At 49.9% G+C, this 19790-nt stretch overlaps 2 protein-coding genes across 2 annotated transcripts; one reads left to right on the forward strand and one right to left on the reverse strand.

Annotated features, from left to right (window-relative positions):
• Position 1: 1 nt before the first annotated feature.
• BUD31 (BUD31 homolog) lies at positions 2 to 7887 on the reverse strand. The gene is made up of 6 exons (XM_084761834.1): positions 7729 to 7887; positions 6128 to 6261; positions 5106 to 5225; positions 2688 to 2810; positions 1464 to 1630; positions 2 to 243 (listed from the first exon to the last, which is right to left on the reverse strand). Exons 3-6 carry the CDS (start codon positions 5197 to 5199, stop codon positions 193 to 195), a joined length of 435 nt encoding a protein of 144 aa, XP_084617960.1. The 5' UTR covers positions 5200 to 5225; positions 6128 to 6261; positions 7729 to 7887; the 3' UTR covers positions 2 to 192.
• Positions 7888 to 8024: 137 nt separating this feature from the next.
• On the forward strand, positions 8025 to 19094 carry PDAP1 (PDGFA associated protein 1). The gene is made up of 6 exons (XM_084761839.1): positions 8025 to 8191; positions 11851 to 11942; positions 13563 to 13670; positions 15732 to 15853; positions 17318 to 17469; positions 18369 to 19094. Exons 1-6 carry the CDS (start codon positions 8179 to 8181, stop codon positions 18425 to 18427), a joined length of 546 nt encoding a protein of 181 aa, XP_084617965.1. The 5' UTR covers positions 8025 to 8178; the 3' UTR covers positions 18428 to 19094.
• Positions 19095 to 19790: the final 696 nt, after the last annotated feature.

A 19790-nucleotide genomic window follows, 5' to 3' on the forward strand; every position in this document is an offset into this window, starting at 1 on the left:
AGAGGTCTAAAGGTTTTATTTGTACAGATCTCAGCTGGTGAACACTGAAGCCTTCACCTGGAAAGTTCACACTCCCTCTGGGTAGGTCTCTTCTCTGGGCACTGCTGTGAGAAGGGCTGCTCCAGGAGGTAGTGGCCCAATAGGCATAAGCCCACAAGGTCCAAAGTCCAGAATGCAGAGGAGTCAAGGGTGTCAGCCAGAGCAGCCCCGGCAGCCACAGTGCGTGCACTCGATGATGCGACCCTGTTAACAAGAGGACACCTGTATACACTGCTACAGCGTGCGCACACCTACAGGAACCTGCTCAACAGGGTGCTGGTGGAACACTCCCTTCCAGAGCATCTTTGCTGGACAGTCCCATTAGGGTGCTTCAGCTCCTTTGTGAAATGGAAACAGCTACTACCAGTCCGGGAGTTACGTTGCTGTGTGGCTCACTTACTGTAACAAGACACCACAGAGAATGGTGGGCCTGCCACTGCCTAGGGGGCTAGGAGCCAGAATTCCTGAAGCCACTGGGGCAAAAGATGTGACTTAAGTTTCTATGGCCAGACCAGTCCTGTCCTAAGGGCATAGTGGCTGGCTGTGGGACCGGAGCAATGCTGTCCTCACCTCCTTTTCTAGAGACCATTCTAAGGAAATAAAGTTCTCTGGAGAAGCTCTGCTACATCCTTTTAAATTGAGGCAGGGTGTCATGAAGGATGGTCCTGCCAATGGCTGCTGAGCGTTGGGATTATAGATGTGCACTAGCAAATCTGGCTCTGTGGGGCACTGGAGGTGGAACTGGCGGTTTCTAGGCCTGCATGCCTACTTGGCAGCTCTCTACCAAACAGGCAACCAAGTGGCCCTGAAGCTCAGCTAAGCCTTAGTCACAGGCTGGGACATCAAGAGCCTCTTGGGGAGCAGCCATCGCTCACCAGAGCCCCACTCTTGCCATAAAGGACAGAGCATGCTGAACGAAAACTGAGAAGTCTTGCATGAGCAGTGGCTTCTCTGGCTACTACTTTAAGGGGCTAGAGACTGGAGCTCAGCCACTGTACCCTAGAACTACTGCCCGGCACCTGGCCTACCCTTGATAGCATTTTTTTTTTTTTGAAACAGGATCTCAGTACTAGCCCTGGACCATCTAAGTGCTGGGATTAAAGGCACAAGCCATCATTCCTGGTTTTGGCAGAAGACATGCAGAGATTAATGTCAGCATGAGACTAGAGGGATAGGCTGCCTAAGAGTTAGGCACTGCAGAGTAGCCCTCCCACCACCTCAGAGCTGCTGCCCTCACCTCCCTAAGGAATGAGGCTTGGCTCAGTTACAGACCAGCTACATCCCACCAGATCCCACCTAACAAGGGTCCCTGATGAGGACTCACTCCTGCCAGGGGTGGCTAGCAGGCTGCCAGTGACAAAACTACTTTCCAACTACAGCAGAGTGTTAAACAGAAAACTCCCCACCCATCCATCAGGCATTACCACTTCCAGCTTGCTTTTGGGGACCCGGCAAATGCAGTTCGTCCCAAAGTTGGTGTCCCGAGTCTGGATGCAGCGCAGGCAGCACAGGTTCTCGTAGCCCTGCTTCTTCCACTTCGCAATCAGGTTTTTGTCCGCATAGCCTTCTCTAATGCAGTACTCATAGAGCTCTGTCAGAAGTTGAGGACAAGGCATCACAACAGGGCACAACAAACCTGCTTTCACTCTGGAGTAAGAAGAAAAATTAAGGGGCTGGGCGAATGTGGCGCACTAATCCCAGCACTTAGGAGGCAGAGGCCGGCGGATCTCTGCAAGTTCGAGGTCAGCCTGGTCTACAGAGTGATTCCAGGACAGCCAGGAAACCCTCTCTCACAAAAACAAACAAAAAAAGAAAAAGAAAATAAAAAAGAAAAATTAAGCAGGGTGGCACAAGCCTTTGATCCCAGCACTTGGGAGACAGACAGGAGGATCACTGTGAGTTTCAGGCCAGCCTGGTCTACAAATTAAGTTCTAGGAGAGCTAAGACTACATAGATCCTGTCTCAAAAAGCAAGAAACTAAAAAGAAAGAAACAATAACAAAAACCAACAATGCCCGAATTTGTCAGAGGCAGGTAGAACATTGTGAGTTCAAGGTCAGAATAGTCTATATAATAGTTTCCTAGCTATATAGTGTAACCTTGTTTCAAAAATAACATTATTTAATTTTCTTTTTCGGATTCAGGATCACATACTATAGTCAAGGCTTGCCTGAAACTCTTCCTGCCTCTGCTTCCGAAGTGCTGACACTAAACAATGATATCAGATTTTAAAGTTTTGTGTCTGTGTGTGTGTGCACATCTGTAGATTTAGCTAGACTTGAACTCAGTGCATCTGAAACTTATTCTGTAGATTTAGCTAGCCTTGAACTCAGAACCATCTTGAGTGCTGGAATCAAAGGTATCTGTCACCAGGCCCAGCTTTTTATGAACCACTGTTTAAATGCTGAAACCACTCAAGCACAAAAGGGTCAAAAAGGTCAAGAAGACAGCTCAGGGCCCAAGAATGACTTCTATGCAGGCCGAAGGATCTAAATGTGACACCCTAGGCTTACATGGCAACAGGAGGGAACCAAAACCTGTAGGTGGCCCTGCAGCCTGCACATGGGAGCCGTAGCACGTGCTTGCATGGTGTGCGCACATAGTAACGACAGCTTGGTAAAGGGCAAACATCCAGCCAGTCATCTTTACCTCTGCTTATGGCTTTCCTTTTGTAGAAGAGGTCGAAGATATAGCGCGTTTTCTGGTGATGGATCCTGAAGATGGGCCACAGAGACTCTACTTTCCTCTTTCCCTCATGGGGCTCAGTTTCAGCTGGGGAGAAAAAGCACGTATGTGTTTAGGGGATAGTCCTTCAGATATGTAGCATGTTTGCTCCCTTAACTACTGGACTGTTCTACACTCATGGGAATAGTCATGGAACTGTACAATCACAAGGGGCGGGACAATGGAACCATCAAGCCCTGCTAAGAATGCACAATGGTGCAGAAAATGCCTGGCAATTCCCCAAGGTGTTAAACAGTTCCCATGAGAACACATCCAAGAGAGCTGAAAATAGGCTCTTTACACTCTAATTTCCCTTGTTTTCAGCATTGTGTCAAATCTCTTGGTCCATAGGAACTTTGACTACAAGTTCTGGATATTTAACAGAAACTGTCTGGCACAACCAGTTGTGAAAAGAGAGAGCAACGGTGACAGTGGCTTCGTATTATTGCTGTAGGTATTACCTCATAACAGCAATTCTCAGATTAGCTGTGATTAGGGTACTTCAAAGGCTGTTTTGAATAGCAGTTCAAGGGGAGTTGGACAGAAGGCTCAGTGGTTAGAACACTGTGACAGAGAACCCAGGCTCTATTCCCAGCACTTAGGTGGCAGCTCGTAACTAACTCCAGTTCCAGGGATCCAATGTCCCTCTTTTGGCCTTCGCAAATACCAGCCACAAACAAGGTGTACATAACGAAAAACAACAAAAGAATGCAGGGGGCCGATGGGATAGCTCAGTGGGTAAGGGGACAGACAGCCTGATCCCCAGAACCACGGGGTGGAGAGAGCTGACTCCTCTCCGCTGTCCTCAAGCCTCTACCTGTGCTGCTAGTTCCACACGCGAAAGTGTCAGCTTAAGCAGGCATACAGGAAGACGGCTTTACACAGGACCCAGAGTCTCTACGGAGCCTGATTTGAGGAAGGAGCTAATCAAGTTGGCCTAACTGACCTACTCTAAATATGCTCGTCATTGTCTGCACGGAGACATTAGGCCTGACCTGCTCAGGAGTGAAGAAAGCTAGTGCAGCCATGTGCTGAGCAAGCAGCATGGGTATCCCTCCACTGTTATGTTTGATTAGTTTCCTGGATTTTGTGTGAGTGTTTTGCTTGCATGCATGTATGTGGACTACCTCATGCCTGTGAGAAGGGTACTGGGACTCCTGGAACTGCAGCTGTAGCAGCTGTGAGCAGCCCGTGTTCTAAGCACCGGGGCGTCTCTCCAGCCCCATTCTCTGCTCTGGCCTGGATGTCATGTGCCTAGTTCATGCCTTGACATCCTCTCAGTCGTCGGCTATAACCTGCAAGTGTAAGCCTTTCCTTCTGGTGTTGCTCTTGGTCTGGGTGTTTTATCAAAGTAACAGCAAACAAGCTCACACTGTACTCTTCAAAGGGCAGCACATCCTAGATAAAATTTCCAACGATAAGCAGACTGCAAAGGTTCCCACAGTACAAGACTGTCATGGCGTTATGTTGCCCAGATCGAGGGATAAAGAAGACTTTCAAAGACCCACAAAAAGAATGTGAATATGTAGTGGAGTTCCAGGCCAGCCAAAGCTACAGAAAGTTTCAAAAACATAAAAGGGGCATGAATACAAATGCTTCATGATGGGGCCCTTCTCAGCACCTACGTCAGGGTGGCCTGCAACTACCCGTAGCTCCAGCTCTAGGAGATGTAACCCCTCTTCTGTCTTTCCCAGGAACCTGTACTCACAAGCATATAGCTGTAGCCCACCATCATGGAAGAAAAAAAATCACAGTGAGCTGGGTGTTGTGTTGCACACCTTTAATCCTAGTGCTAGGGAGACAAGCAAGCAGCTCTCCATGAGTTCGAAGCCAGCCTGGTCTATACAATTAGTTCCAGGACAGCTAGAGCTATATAGAGACCATGTCTGAAAAATAACAACAAAATTTACAGTGAGTTCCTGTCTCAAATAAAACACTAAAAGTGAAAAGGAGACACCTGATCTTTTTCTCACAAACACACTAATATTCTTACTTTTCAGAACTTTCAAGCATTCTGAGTTGATAAGCAAAGAAAATACAACCAGATTGCAACAAGAAAAAGACTTCTTGCCAGGTGTGGTGGTGCACAGGCATTAGCCCCAGCACTCAGGAGACAAGGCAGAAGGATCACTGTGAGTTTGAGGCAGCCTGGTCTACAAAGTGAGTCTAGAAAAGCCAAGGCTAAACCCTGTTGAGAAACCCTATCTTGAAAAACCAAAACAAAAAACAATAAACCCTCTTCTCATAGTGTTTTTTTGTTTGTGTGTATGTGTGGTTTTTTGTTGTTGTTGTCTATCCTTGACACGTGGTCCAGCCTACCCAGGCAGGAGCATCCCCACTCACCTTCTCTCATCTTTTGATCTAATTCATCCAGCGTTGGTTCGATCAACTCCCAGCCATCTGGAGGTGCTTTCCGGCTTCTTTTGACTTTGGGCATTTCCCAGCAAGATAGCTTACAAAGATCTAGGAGAAAGTCAACTGCTTTCTGAGTCACGGATTGTCAAAGGCCTTTGGTAGCCATTCCTCATCTCCTCACAGCCAAGCTCAGAAAGCGTAACGTATGCTATGTTGCTAAGCCACCACCTGTGGTCTGCGCCCCTATTTCAGATCCAAACACACGTGTCTCACTGTCCTCCGCAGCCTCTTATCAGCACATGGGCTTGCCCTCCCCCTCCCAATGGAAACAGCAAAACTGTAAAAGCCCCGTGGCCCGGCTTGCTATCTGCTCGACAATGTCTACAGTAGAAAAGAGAAGGGAGAGCAACATCAATCACTAACTCCATCCGACTGCTTCAGTTTCTCCATTTCTGTTGGATGCTGTGAGCAGAAAATCTGATGACGTCACCTCTACTTGCTGACACTTGTTCTTCTGTTTGGAAGTCTCATCTGAGTGGCCACAGTAGCCAGACTTGTACTGGGCACTCCAGCTGGATGCTCTGCTAACTACTTCCCCTGCCTCCTCCTCTCTTGCTACCTAGTCTGTTACTTTGGCTTGTTATCACTTGTTCAAAACCAGAAGCACACCCGCGGCAAGAGCTCCGCAGCCCCCGAGATGGGAATGGTGAAACACACTTAGACCGAGCACGTGTGAGGGAAGCACGAGGGCCCGTGGTTAAAGCCAGCTTCCGACACACGCTGAGTGTAGAGCCAATCTAGACTGCATGGGACGCTGCCTTTACAACAACATGGCCGGAGAGATGGGTCACTGGTTCAGAGTCCGTTGTTCTGAGTTCAATTCCCAGCAACCACACAGTGACTCACAACTATCTATACTGGGATCTGGCATGCAGGTGTATATTAAGATAGAGCACTCATATCCATTAACACAAACAAAGCCAACATACAATTAAAAAAAACCACAATACCTTTGGATTTCTTTCCTATGAGATTAATATAAAAATCCCCGGTCTTTGCAGTTATAAGCCTGTGGTACTGTCCAGATTTATCAACTGTTCTGTGACTTTGGGGAGATCACTTTCCCTCGTTGGTCCTGTCTCATCTGCAGAATGAGAACAGTAGATTACAACAACTGCCAAAATGTTTTTTGGACCCACAAAACAGGCCAACCCCCATATAGCCATCTAGCTGGCAAAGAGAACATGCCCATTTCTTATCTTTAATTTACTTTATTTACCAATTGATTTTATTTATCAATTCAAGCCAGGCGTGTTGGCGCACGCCATTAATCCCAGCACTCGGGAGGCAGAGGCAGGGGGATCGCTCTGAGTTCGAGGCCAGCCTGGTCTACAAAGTGAGTCCAGGACAGCCAAGGCTACACAGAGAAACCCTGTCTCGAAAAGCCAAAAACCAACCAAAACCAAAACAAACCAAACCAAAACAACAAACCAATTCAGTAGGGCATGGTGGCGCAAGCCTTTAATTTCAGCACTTGGGCAGAGGCAGGGGGATCACTGTGAGTTCGAGGCCAGCCTGGTCTACAAAGTGAGTCCAGGACAGCCAAGGCTACACAGAGGAACCCTGTCTAGAAAAACCAAAAACAAAACAAAACAAAACAAAAAACCAAACCAATTCAGTAGGGCATGGTGGCACAAGCCTTTAATTTCAGCACTTGGGCAGAGGCAGGGGGATCACTGTGAGTTCGAGGCCAGCCTGGTCTACAAAGTGAGTCCAGGACAGCCAAGGCTACACAGAGAAACCCTGTCTAGAAAAACCAAAACCAAACCAAAACAAAACAAAAAACCAAACCAATTCAGTAGGGCATGGTGGCACAAGCCTTTAATTTCAGCACTTGGGCAGAGGCAGGTGGATCACTATGAGTTCGAGGCCAGCCTGGTCTACAAAGAGAGTCCAGGACAGTGAAGGATACACAGAGAAACCCTGTCTCCGGGAGAGAAGAAAAGAAGTCTCATCTCTTCCGAATGTATTCAACTTCCCCTCCCATCCCCTCCCCCCACATCTTTCCTTAACAATTTTACAAATGACGGGTAAACTCTGCGGTGTACTCAGGCTCACACAGATCAGAAACGGCAAGGTGTGACTGATTCGAGGCTCCTGACTTCCCCATCAGTAAGTACTCTTTGCACCGGGTTTCCCAGCGCTGAAGTGAAGAGGTAAGATAGAATCAGGGTGCGCATTCTCCCCTGGGAGACTCTCGGGTCTGGGGAGAGGTGAAAGAGGAGGTGACCATATCAGGAGCAAAAAGGTGCTGGATGGTTTACAGACACAGAGGAAAGGAGTGAACGCGCGGGAAGTTACAGATAGGGCAGCGGGGGGGAAACTCAGAGCAGCATCCGAGAAAACAAACCCTATTTAGACAGAAAACGATCCCGGAAGAGAAAAAGATGTGGGGACGGGGAAAAAAAAAAAAGACCCGTGCGCAGAACGATAAAGGCGCCGAGTCATCGGGGACTCCAGCCGCTGCCGCTTAAGCATCTCAGATCGCCTTCCTGGCCGTAACCGTCGCCAAAGATACAGTGCTCGAGAAAAGAGGAGAGAAAACACTCACCGGAAACCTACGCTCCTAGGGCCGCCGCTTCTCTGATGACGGCTTCCGCTCTCGTGAGAAACTCTTCAAAATAAGGCCCTCGCGGGGCCCCGCCCACCCACGCGGAGATTGCGTCATCTTAGGTGTCCCTGGCGCTGCCTTTGTAGAATTCTGGAAACCCTACGGCCCCTTTCCTTTCACTTCCTGTGAGGGTGGCCAGCACGGCTACGCGTCTCCCCGGACGGGGACACCGGGGAGGGCTGTTGCCTGGCAGCATGCGTTAGGGCCAGGATTTCAGGCAACTCATAAGACAGCCCGTTCTCGGTGAGGTCCCCGTTCCTCTCAGTAGTAGCAGCGGCGGCGGCGCCGCGCCGAGAGGGACTGGACCGGGCGGAAGAAGTCGATCCCAAGGCATTTCCGGTTCCGGTGTCAGCTCGAGGCGCCGCCGCCGCTGCAGCTGCCGGATCCGAGATGCCTAAAGGAGGTGAGGAGGTGGGCGAGCGCGGTCCGCGTGGCTTCGCTAAGGGCGGCCGTGGGCCGGCTACCGCCGTTCCCCTCGTTCCGCGCCTCTGGGAGATTCGCGCCGAAGGAGGCCATCCGCACCGCCTCACAGCCATGCGTGGGCCTCGACGCTCAATTGTCCCGACTGGGAAGCTGAGCACCACAGCGGTCGAGAGCCCCTCCATCGGGGATTTTTGGGGAGACTCATGGGCGCAGAGTCCTTGTCCCCCGAGGAAAGCGGGACCCATGAGTCGCTGCTCCATGTCGGGGAGCATCTGAAGTGGTCTCCCCCCGACTTGGCTGGATGGAGACTGAGTCACCGCGTCCCCGCGCTAGTGCGGGGCCTGGCTGCCTCCAGCATAAAATGTGGGGTTCTGTCGGGCTCCAGACTCGGTCACGCCTGCCTCATAATGAGATCTGGGCCCACCTGGCCGGCTCTCTTCTTGCACTGTAGCCATTAAGATGCGCCTCTGAGCCAGTCGCCTGACTTCTTTGTGTCTCGATTTTGTCGTTTCCAGACTGGGGTGGCTTGGTTATTTCTTCTGAGGCCAGACGTAAACTACATAGTCCACGTACTCAGTCCGCTGTCCCAGCCCCTAGATGCCCAGTCAGGTACTAGTTATTACCGTATGAAGGAACCGAGGAGACAGCGTTTCCTATCTTACGTTCTCTTCCCCTTTGAATACCAAACATACCACCTTAATTCTGTGGCCCCAAACAAGACTTGAACCTCTTCTTCTAGGTTGTTTTCCTCATCTGAACTACAGGAGTTGGAGACAGGGAGTTTGATAAGACTAGATCACACTAAGGGCCTGGCCAGCTCCTGGCACAGAACAGATGCTCAGTAAATCTCGGTAACTCATGTGTTAAGCCAGTTAATTCAGCCAGCCTACTGGAACATCTGCTGGGAGCTTTTCAAGCCTGAATCGCTTCCTGTCACTATGCAGAGGTTGAGCTGTACAGGGCCAAGGGCGTCTAAACCAAGTTCTCTGCTAATTAGTCCTGTGTCTGGGAAAGCACTGTCTACTGTTCCTCAGTCTCATCTGTAAAACGCGAAGGAACTCTTTCATCAGTCTTAAATATGAAGTCATGGCTAACTGACTTTATTGATTTGTGAAAAGTTTTGCAGGCAGAAAAGGCCTGTTTCCTTGCTTGAGTTAAATGAGAAAACAGTGATTTAAAACTACAGAAAAAAACTTTTTAAAAATTCCCCCAGGAACAAAGGACCAATTCTAATTTCATCATGCTGTGGGGGAGGGAGGCTGGGTTTTTTGAGACAGGGTTTCTCTGTGTTAGCCTTGGCTGTTCTGGACTCGGTTTGTAGACCAGGCTGGCCTCGAACTCACAGCGATCCGCCTGCCTCTGCCTCCCGAGTGCTGGGATTAAAGGAAGCTTGCGCCACGACACCCACTATGTTTTTAAGAATCTTAAAGGAACCTCTGTAAACCAAACTAAGGTCAGTACCCCATAGACAAGTTTAGGGAATGTTTTTGTTTTGTTTGCTTGTTTTTCGAGACAGGGTCTCTCTGTGTAGCCTTGACTGTCCTGGATTCTCTTTGTAGACCAGGCTAGCTTAGAACTCACAGTGATCCCTCTGCCCTCTGCCTCCTGAGTGCTGGAATTAAAGGCATGTGGCACCGCGCCCTCCTAAATTTAGGGAATGTGATAACCAGTTTTGACTGGTTACCACTGCCTGGAAAGGGTGTGTTTTGTTTTGTTTGTGTTTGTTTTTTTAATGGCAAAGCTTGGTATCTCACAATAGGCTTTTCATGAGCATACCTAGATACCCCTGGGAACTCAGGTAGTCATTAAAAGTGGGTGGTGTGGGCGGTGGCAGCTCAATTACAGCTCTGCAGCTGCTGTCTAGGAAATCAGTGGCTCTGTAGTGGTCTCCAGAGCTTGGAGCAGTTCTGCTTGTCTAATTACAGAATCTCTACTCACAGCAAGGGACCTGCGGATCTCAAGAAAGGCCCTGTTTGGCAGTAGAGGCCACAGCCACACCTGCATCAGGATGCAGAGGGATTGCCACCCAGCTAGCTATAAGACTGACCTTAGCAGGAATTGGTCTAGTGTTCTGGCTAGAGCATCAGGGTGTGCAATTGATCCTCTTAGATGAATTGTCAGTGATAGTCCTGACCCATGTTACACTGCTGTTGGCTCTGTATTCAACTTTAATTTTGCTAGTTAGTTAGTTTGTTCATTTATTCATTTGAGACAGGGTTTCTTTGTGTAGCCTTGCCTGTCCTGGAACTTGATCTGTAGACCAGGCTGGCCTTGACTCACAGAGATCCACCTGCCTCTGCCTCCCAGAGATTAAAGGCCTAGCTTAATTTTTCATATGCAAGGTGGTATTTTGTTTTTGTTTTTCTGCATGCATGAAGGTACACCATATGCATGCAGTGCCTACAGAGGGCAGGAAAGGGCATTAGATCACCCTGGTATGGAGTTACAGATGGTTTTTGAGCTGCTGTAGTGAACCAACTAGAGCTATCTGAAAGAACAGCAGCAGGTGCTCCTAACTGCTGAGCCATCTCTCAGCCCCATTTGCTAGTTTAATTCTGAATATAGATTTTTGTTGGTAGATTTTGGGCTTTTAGCCTCTTAAGTATTCTATTCCATATCAGCAAGATAAACATGGCGTATTTTATTCTTTCTGTTGGCGTTGATGGTAGTTTTCTTATGGGGCCAGTGGTTGGTTATGTTTTCCTACCAGCCAGTGTATTAGAACAGATTTAACAGACACGATATGTTGCTTATTCAGTGCCATGCCCAATTCTAGCTGCTTTTCAAATGATAACCAGCTTACTTCCATGACAGCCTTGTGGGGAAAAGGGAAACTGGGGCTCTGGGAAGGTGCACACCTGCCAGAGCCACAGATGGAGGAAGTGGTAACGCTGAGGTTGGAACCCAGAGCTTTAGACTTCAGAATTCCTCCTCTTCTGCACTTTGCTTGACACCAGGTTTCCTTGTCTGTGGTACAAGACCAACGGTGGCTCTTGTGTTGTGCCTTTGTTTTAAGGATCAAATGAGGCTGTGCCCAAATGGTAAATAGCTTTGTAGTGCCAGAAGAGGCACACGGGCTTCGTGCTCCCTGCTTGCACCTGAGAGCACCATTTGGAATAGGGTTGTTTGGGACAAGGTCTCACTATGTGCCCTTCCTGGAGTGCAACTCTATCCATAGACCAGGCTGGCCTGGAGCTCTGCAGTCTGGAGTGCTGGGACCACGACACCAGCTATATTTGACTTTTAAGAAAACTAGATTCAGCTGGGTGTGATAGCGTGCTCCTATAGCACCAGCACTTCAGGAAGCACATGGATCTCTGGGTGTTTAGGGCCAGCCTGGTCTACAAATTGAGTCCAGAATAGCCAAGGCTACACAGAGAAACCCTGTCTCAAAAAACCAAATTAAAAAAAAAAAAAAGATTCAGTCAGATTCTTATATTCTCTTCACCTCCAGGCTTGTTCTTAGGAACCTGACGGTTCGTGCATCAGGTGTCATAAGCATTTTGTCCTTTGGGAACACTGTAGGTGTGGGTGGAACTAGGTAAAGTCCCCTTTGCCCTAAGCACAACAACCTTCTGGGAGTCAGTGCAATGGAGTCTGCATTTCCTCTGACCTTTGTAAATACTGGTCTCTGTGCAGGTAGGAAGGGAGGCCACAAAGGCCGGGTGAGGCAGTACACAAGCCCCGAGGAGATCGACGCCCAGCTGCAGGCCGAGAAGCAGAAGGCCAACGTGAGTACATGTCTGTCCAGCATGCTGCCTTGCTTCTGGCTCCTCGGAAGAACAGGAAAGGACTACTGTTCTCCAAGAGAAGTCACCACGTGGGGTGGGAAGGGTGGCAGGTGGCAGGTGGGAGCCTGCAGTCACAGTCACAGAGGGGTTGTCCTATGAGTGGACTACAAGAAGGGAATTTGCCCACTTGGCAGCACCTGCCTCGGTGGTGTCCTGCTTGCCTGCCTTCCAGAGGCTCTGTACCAGCTGCTGCCCATCTACTCGTCCAGCCCCCTGCAGCTCCCCACTTGGCTCCCGGAGCCGGATAGGGCTGCCTGCCAGGCTCGATACAGCGCACCACCTGCCTTCTCTCACCTCCAGTGTCTATCACTATTGGCTTGGTTCAGCATCGCCTTTTCTTTCGCTCTCACTGGTGCTGCCTGTCCTCCCCCAGTTCCAGCTGACCTAGTAGTTTCCTCTGGACCTGGGATACCCTGTCCAGTCCGCTCTTACCTCCAGCTCCTACAACACTAAAATACCCACACCCTGGGCTAAGGCCTAAGGGAGCAGGCAGCCTCATCCCAGGATCCCTGAGAAGGGGAGGAGCCTTCTCCAACTTGGGTTCCGGTACTGCTTTGTGGAGTTCCTCGCATTTGCATGGGACCTTGGAGAATGTGTGAGTAGGTGTTAAGAGAGATGGACGTCAGCCGGGCGTGGCAGCGCACGCCTTTAATCCCGGCACTCGGGAGGCAGAGGCAGGCGGATCGCTGTGAGTCGAGGCCAGCCTGGTCTACAAAGCAAGTCTAAGACAGCCAAGGTTACCAAAGGGGGGGGGGCATGAATTTTTGTTTAGTTTTTTTTTCGAGACAGGGTTTCTCTGTGTCGATTTGGCTGTCCTAGACTCGATTTGTAGACCAGGCTGGCCTCAGACTCACAGTTATCCACCTGCATCTGCCTCCCAAGTGCTGGGATTAAAGGTGTGCGCCACTTTGCCCAGCTGGACATAAGGTTTTTTGTTTTTTGGGAGGGGGGCTGCTTTTTAAATTTTTGGGTTTTGGAACATAATCTCACTATGAAGCATAGGCTGACTTTGCACTCTTGGCAGTCCTCCTGCCTCAGCCTCCTTCGTGCTGAGATTACAGGTATAAGACATGATGTCAGCTCTTGCTGGTGATTGATTGATTTTTTATTTTTTGGTGAGACATTAAAAAAAAGGAGAGGCTGGTAGCCTGTCAAGGTATGGTCTTGGGCATCTGGTGCTAAAAGGCAGTGTGTAGGTAGGCCTGACCACGGGAGCATAAAACCAAGAAGGCAAGACCTGGAAAGTCACTTTGGCAGCTGCACATATAGCAGGTACCAACTGAGCAGTTAGTTTTCAGCTCCACACATGGGGTCTTTGTCACCTTGTGAGATGAGCCCCTCCCTGAGGTGGCCAAGGTGACTTGAGGGTGTTTTGAGGCTGTATCAGCACTGGGCTCTGGTCCATGATGCTGAGTGGCCAAGGTCATGGAGTTAGCTGCTTGGCTAGAGCCTTCCAGGGCCTTCACGTGAAGGTCCACAGTTGGAGGTGGCAATGGGTAATGCACTCTTGGGGGTCTGTTTTGCATTTTTGATTCTGCAGGTTGTCCATTTCTGAAACAGGAAGAAGATGAACAAGAAGAAGGTGGAGATGGGGCTTCAGGTGACCCCAAAAAGGAGAAGAAGTCTCTAGATTCAGATGAGAGTGACGATGAAGATGAAGACTACCAGGTGAGTCTGGAGACTGCAGGCCACACCCACTCACTGGACAGGTGCTTTCAGGTTTATTTTTTATTTTTTCTTCTCCAGAGACAGGGTTTCTCTGTGTAGCCTTGGCTGTCCTGGACTCCCTTTGAAGACCAGGCTACAGTGATCCACCTGCCTCTGCCTCCCAAGTGCCACCACACCCGGCTCAGTTTTGGTTTTTAAGACAGTCTGGCTATGAACTCCTGACAGCTTTTCACTCCACATCCCTAAGTGCTGGGTTTATGAGCATGTACCACCTTGCCCAGCTTGTTTTGTTTTTTGCTAACCGTGGTGGCATACGAAGTCAGAGACCAGCTTTGTGGAGGAGGTTCTCTACACTTACATGTGGTTCCAAGGGTCAAACTCAGGTTGTCAGGCTTTATCCACCTAGCTATCACTAGCCCTGGTTTTATATGTTTGTTTGTTTGTTTTATTTGTTTTTTGAGACAGGGTCTCATGTATCCTAACTTGGCCTCAAATTTGCTATATAATGCAACCTGATCTTGAGCTGGTCTTCCTGCCTCTGCCTGTGCTGAAGTGACATCACATGACTACAGTTTTTGAGGACCCATTGATCATCAAAAGCTCTTAAGGGTTCATGATCTAATGGGAACATACAGTGAAAATGAAGCAAACGAGCAGTGCAGATTCAAACTGAGAAGCTCCGTGAGCCAGACTGAGGAGAACTCCTGACTAGTACTGCGCTGATGAGTGCCTTAAGCCAGAGGGAGACAGCCATGCTTAATAAAAAAGCAAAAACAAGCAACAAATGTTAGGCAGAGCAGTTGAGGCAGCAAAGGCCCTGGGGTGGAAACAGGCTCTGCGTGTTTGAAGCGCAGAAAGTGGGGCTGCTGGGGCTGTGACTTAGTGGGCGAGTGGTTGTAGGTGAAGGAAGAGAGGCAGCTGCACACCGACAGTCACAGAAGGGTGTTGGCGTCACTGCGGCAGGGACTGGGCAGGGCCAACTGTGGATATCTTGAAGGTAGGAGAAAGACAACCAGGTTTGGTTTTTTGTTTTAAAGTTTATTTAAGGGCCAGGTGTGGTGACATGTGCCTTTAATCCCAGCACTTGGTGAGGCAGGCAGACCTCTTGAGTTCACAGCCTGGTCTACAAAGCAAGTCCAGGACAGCCAAGGCTACACAGAGAAACCCTGTCTCAAAAAACCAACCAAACAATCAGACTTATTTATGCAGGGCGGGAGGGTGTACAGCATACCATGGTGCATGTGTGGTGTGTCAAGTTGCAGGAATCATGGGTCCTGGTGATCAAACACAGGTAGTGCCTTTACCCCATTCAGCCCCTCAGCTCATCGGCCCCTCATCCTAAGGGCTTTGCCTTTCTGGGGAACAGATGCTAAGGTATTGTGGTAGAATTGAGGAGGAGGCATCTCATGGCTTGCTCTTAAGTGATAGGCAGTAGCAGGAGTGGGTAGACTCCAGCCATCTTTGGGCCCTGCTGGGGGAAGGAGAGGTCAAGTTCTGCGAGTCAAGTTGGTCTCAAGTCAAGCTGTCACGGATGGTTGTTTGCTCGTTGCAGAAACAGGTGGTCAAGTTTACATAGGCAGGTGGAACTCTGGAGTGGCCAGATGAGTCAGCATCTGGAAGCTCCTATCTGGTCACTTTAAGGAAACCTACTTTAGAACTGTTTTCACTTCTCATGGGCCTCCCCAGATAGGACAGTTTAGCTCCTTAAACCTCTATTTCCTACTCAAGGCTGAGGTGGGAGGGAATTGCAGCACCATGGATCACCTTGCCCTGGGGGCCAGCATGTGGTATAAGGAAAATGAGGCTTAGGAGTCCTTGGGAAGCTGCTTCTAGAGACTGAAAGGGACAGTGCTGCTCTCTGTTGATCTTGGCCAAGTTACCAGAGCCTGAGCTGCCAGTCCTGCTGGGATCTCATTGTACACACTCATTTTCCTTACCCTTCTCCCACTGGAGAGATGCTCCAAGTGCTGACCCCGTCCTGACGGGCTGTTGGGGGGTGGTGCGCTGTCTTCTGAGGCACCCAGAGACCTAGCCTTCTCTAACAGTCCTGTTCTATCCTAGCAAAAGCGGAAAGGGGTAGAAGGGCTCATTGACATTGAGAACCCCAACCGGGTGGCACAGACAACCAAGAAGGTCACACAACTGGATCTGGATGGGCCAAAGGAACTTTCAAGGAGAGAACGGTAAAGTCTTCTTGGCGGGCCTGCACCCTTAGCACAAGACGAGGGCCCAAAGCAGGCGTTCTAACCTCAGCCACACCTGTAGCCTCACTGACTTTTGGGACAAGACAACCTCTTTTTTTCCCTTCTTTTTTTCAACTAATTTATTTATTCACTTTACATCCCGATCATAGCCCCCTCCCTCTTTTCCTGGTCTTTCCTTTCTCCCCCCACCCCCCCTTTCCTCACTATTCCTCAGAAAGGGGGCATTCCCCCCAACCCACCCGAGCTCATCAAGTTGTGTTGGGGAAGTGGTAAAAACACAGGCAACAAGAGTCCATGTCAGAGACAGGCCCCGCTCCCCTTACTAGGGGACTCACACCTTTTGGCCTCTTAAAAGACCAAAAACTGCTAGGATTCCATCCTTGTAAAGTCTACAGAGAAGGGTTTGGGTGTCACTGCGGCTGTCTGTGGAGGACACTCTTGTTTCTATACCCCTCCATTAGTTTCCTTTTTATGATTGATTCCCTAGAGACCCAGCAGGCTGGGCTGTCTTTCCCAGAGCAAAAAGGGCTTTGATATCCTCCATAGTTCTGCCACTTTACTGGGCAGTCATGGATAAGTTGCTGTCCTCTTTGGGCCTGTTCTCACCAGTACCAAAAGGCCTTATTACTGTGCCTAGCAGAAGTGATGACCATGAAAGCCAGCACCCTGCCCTGCTTGGTCTTCACTGAGGGGGCCCTGCAGAACCTTGAAGCAGCCTTGGTTAACCTGAATAACCAAAAGACACCTCAGTCTGCCACATCCTTGTCAGAGTAGATCTACTGGCCACAGCAGGTGTCTTGTCTAGTCTCCTGCTTGTAGTATTTCTCCACTCAGCCTCTTAACCGCCCTCTTGAAGCAGGCCCGTGCTTTGCTTCCTACCACTGCCGCGCTTTGTAGATTAGGAAGGCCTCCAGAAAGCCCCTCTGCTGCTCCTGCCAGGCAAGTCTCTTTCCTCCTGGCCAGTTGGCTCCTCCAAGATCTCAGTGCCAATGGAGCTTTCTGATCTCAGGGCCCTGCTACTCCATGGAACCCTGCTTTTATTCTCACCCCACGTGAGTACCTCCCCTGCCTGGAGGTCACTTGAGCTACTCTGAGAATGTGCTGTGTCCTGGCTGTTCCATCATCGGTGGCTTCCTTATGGACATCTCTGGAATGCTACACTTGGTTCCATGTTCTCATTGTGGCCACTAAACTTGGAAGTTTTCAGGCACCAACTTGTCCCTACAACAAGGCACTGTCCCCTCTTGTGCCAAGGTTCTCATGGGAGTTTGCCACCGGCGCCAGTTCCCTCTTGTTTGAAGGGTGTCCATTAAGAGAAACGCATGGAACCAGAGCCTCACCCTCCACTGGAGTGCCCTGTTTGCACCTGATTTCCCATGTCTGGCCCAGCTAACACTGGCTAGGAAGGTAACTTACCCCTGTGACACCATTTTATCCAAACAGAGAAGAAATAGAAAAACAGAAAGCAAAAGAGCGCTACATGAAAATGCATTTGGCTGGGAAGACAGAGCAGGCCAAGGCTGATCTTGCCCGGCTGGCAATCATCCGGAAACAGCGGGAGGAGGCAGCAAGAAAGAAAGAAGAAGAGAGGAAAGGTAGGTCCCGGTGTGTTGTCCTGGGGACAGTTACCTGACTGGTTCTTGGCAGGACCCTGAACGCTGTCTGTGAGTGGGAGAGGCTGAGGAATGACAGGTGCCCGTTCACTCATGGCAGCCAGTAAAGCCTGCAGGCTCTAGAGAGCTTCTCCTGCCCACCGTGGAGTCATGGGCATTGGGATCAGCAGAGCACTGCCTAGCAGTCACTGACTCCACAGCAGGAGGCCTCAGCACAGTGGACTTGTGAGGCTCAGATCTTTAGTAAAACCAGAAAGCTGTGCCTAGAGTACATCCATGCGCTTGAGGTGGAGCTATATGTAAAAGAAACCTAGCAGCACATGGCCTCCTCACCCTCCCTCCTGGGCACGGGAAGGTTGTCCAGGATGCCACAGGCCTGGGTGTATCAGGTGTAGAGAAGCATTTTACTTGAAGCCCTCCATGGGAAAGGGGGGGGCAGGGGTAGCAGTGAGAGCCCTTAGCCTGCTTCCCTCCACTCACTGAGGACTCACTGCCGCACCCCTCACCCTGAGCTTAGTTATCCGAACTCATTTGGCTTCCCAAACCCCAGGCGTGCTGGGTGCTGTTGCTGACTTGAAAGTACATGGAAAGGGGTCGGGATCACAGGGTTCTGCCAGGAATGCCACCACACCGCTGCTGCTGGGCCTGAGTATCTACTACAGCACAGCAGGAACATCTGGATGCCTGGGCCACTGCCCTCAGCAGAAACCCTTTCCCTTAGGTGACACCTAGGTCATTCTTGGCTGACTTCTATTAGCCAAGTCTGTTCGCACAGAATGTTTTCTCTCTGAGGCCTTGGTGCTGAAGTCCTGTGGTTGAGAGGGCTGTGGGAGGTGTTTTTGCTGTGTTCTAACCCCCACCCTTCCCTTCCCACCCCTCAGCAAAAGATGACGCCACTTTGTCAGGAAAACGATTGCAGTCACTCTCCCTGAATAAGTAAGCTGGCCTGTGGGAGGAGATGCTGGGGAACTGAACCGTGCCGCCAGGACCTCTGCCGTGTCTCACCCACCCTGTGCCCTGGCGCCGCTGCAGCAGCCCCTTATGGCCGGGAGCCCCTATTGCCTGGGGCCTCCTCTTCATCTTGGCACAGAAATCGTTCAGGGGATGTGGGGGGGCTGGGGGGAGGGACAGCTGCTATCTTTGAGACAGAAAGATGCAGGACAGCATTTCATACGTAACCATTTGAATGTTTTTGCTGTTTTTAGAATTTGGAACCCTGGTTGGGGTGGGGGGGAGCCTGGGAAGTGGGAGATTCCATTATCCAGTAGATTGCACGTTAGTGGGGAGCCAGGTAGTGTGAGCAGGCAGCTGCTGTGGGGGTCGATGACAACCAGCCCAGATTGTTGTCTGGGGCTCACTCAGAGGGGCCGTCCGGGAGTCTGTGCCACTAAGGTTCCAAGGTTTGTGCCTGGCCAGTTCCGTCTGATGAGGGCTTTCCTCTCTGACCTTCTCTGCCCCCTTCCCACCCACCTGGTCAGGGCTAGTGCCCATTTTTAACCCTACCCATTGGTCATTTCAAGAAACCTCTGGTTACTCTGCATTACCCAGACAAGATATGCTCCTCAAATCCAACTTGTATATTTGGCAGATTAAACAACATTATCGTATTCCTTGTTTGGCCATTCATCTTCTAGCTGTTGTGCCCTATTTTTGCTCATGGCAGGTAAAAGGAGGGTTCAGGGCACATGCTTATGTGGGAGACACTGTCAGGCTTTTGTACAAAGTAAGCTGCAGGGCCTATATCAGAGGAGAGGGAGGAAGGGAGAGGGGGGAGGAAGAAGAGAGGATGTGTGTGTATATGTATACATACACACAGTTCCTGGAGTTGCTTGTGATTTTTATTTTTGTTTTGGTTTTTCAAGACAGTTTCTCTTTGTAGCCTTGGCTGTCCTAGACTCAATTTGTCGACCAGGCCTGCCTCTGCCTCCCAAATGCTGGGATTAAAGGGGTACCCCACCACATGCAGATGGTTTTGTTTGTTTGTTTGTTTGTTTGTTTTTGGTTTTTCGAGACAGAGTTTCTCTGTGTAGCCTTGGCCATCCTGGACTCACTTTGTAGACCAGGCTGGCCTCGAACTCACAGCGATCCGCCTGCCTCTGCCTCCCAAGTGCTAGGATTAAAGGCGTGCGCCACCACACCCGGCTTATGGTTTTGTTTTTTTAAGACAGGGTTTGTGTAGCAAACAAAGTGTGTGATAAAAGGACTTAGACTCAAGTAGAAATAGGGGGTTGCATAAAAACCAATGAACATTTGCCAAAAATCAGGTGTCTATATCAAAATGGAGAAATCAGAGATTTCCACTA

This window comes from Acomys minous (genome assembly GCF_964271855.1).
Source record: "Acomys minous genome assembly, chromosome: 16".
Classification (NCBI taxonomy): Eukaryota; Metazoa; Chordata; class Mammalia; order Rodentia; family Muridae; genus Acomys; species Acomys minous.

Excerpts from the sequence above, each read along its gene's own strand:
- BUD31 (XM_084761834.1), bottom strand. The coding sequence starts at position 5,199 with ATGCCCAAAGTCAAAAGAAGCCGGAAAGCACCTCCAGATGGCTGGGAG. Across the intron at positions 2,811-5,105 it reads AGATCAAAAGATGAGAGAAG|CTGAAACTGAGCCCCATGAG; the intron begins GTGAGTGGGGAT and ends TTTTCTCCCCAG. Across the intron at positions 1,631-2,687 it reads AAGGAAAGCCATAAGCAGAG|AGCTCTATGAGTACTGCATT; the intron begins GTAAAGATGACT and ends AACTTCTGACAG.
- PDAP1 (XM_084761839.1), top strand. Across the intron at positions 11,943-13,562 it reads CCGAGAAGCAGAAGGCCAAC|GAAGAAGATGAACAAGAAGA; the intron begins GTGAGTACATGT and ends TTTCTGAAACAG. Across the intron at positions 13,671-15,731 it reads ATGAAGATGAAGACTACCAG|CAAAAGCGGAAAGGGGTAGA; the intron begins GTGAGTCTGGAG and ends GTTCTATCCTAG.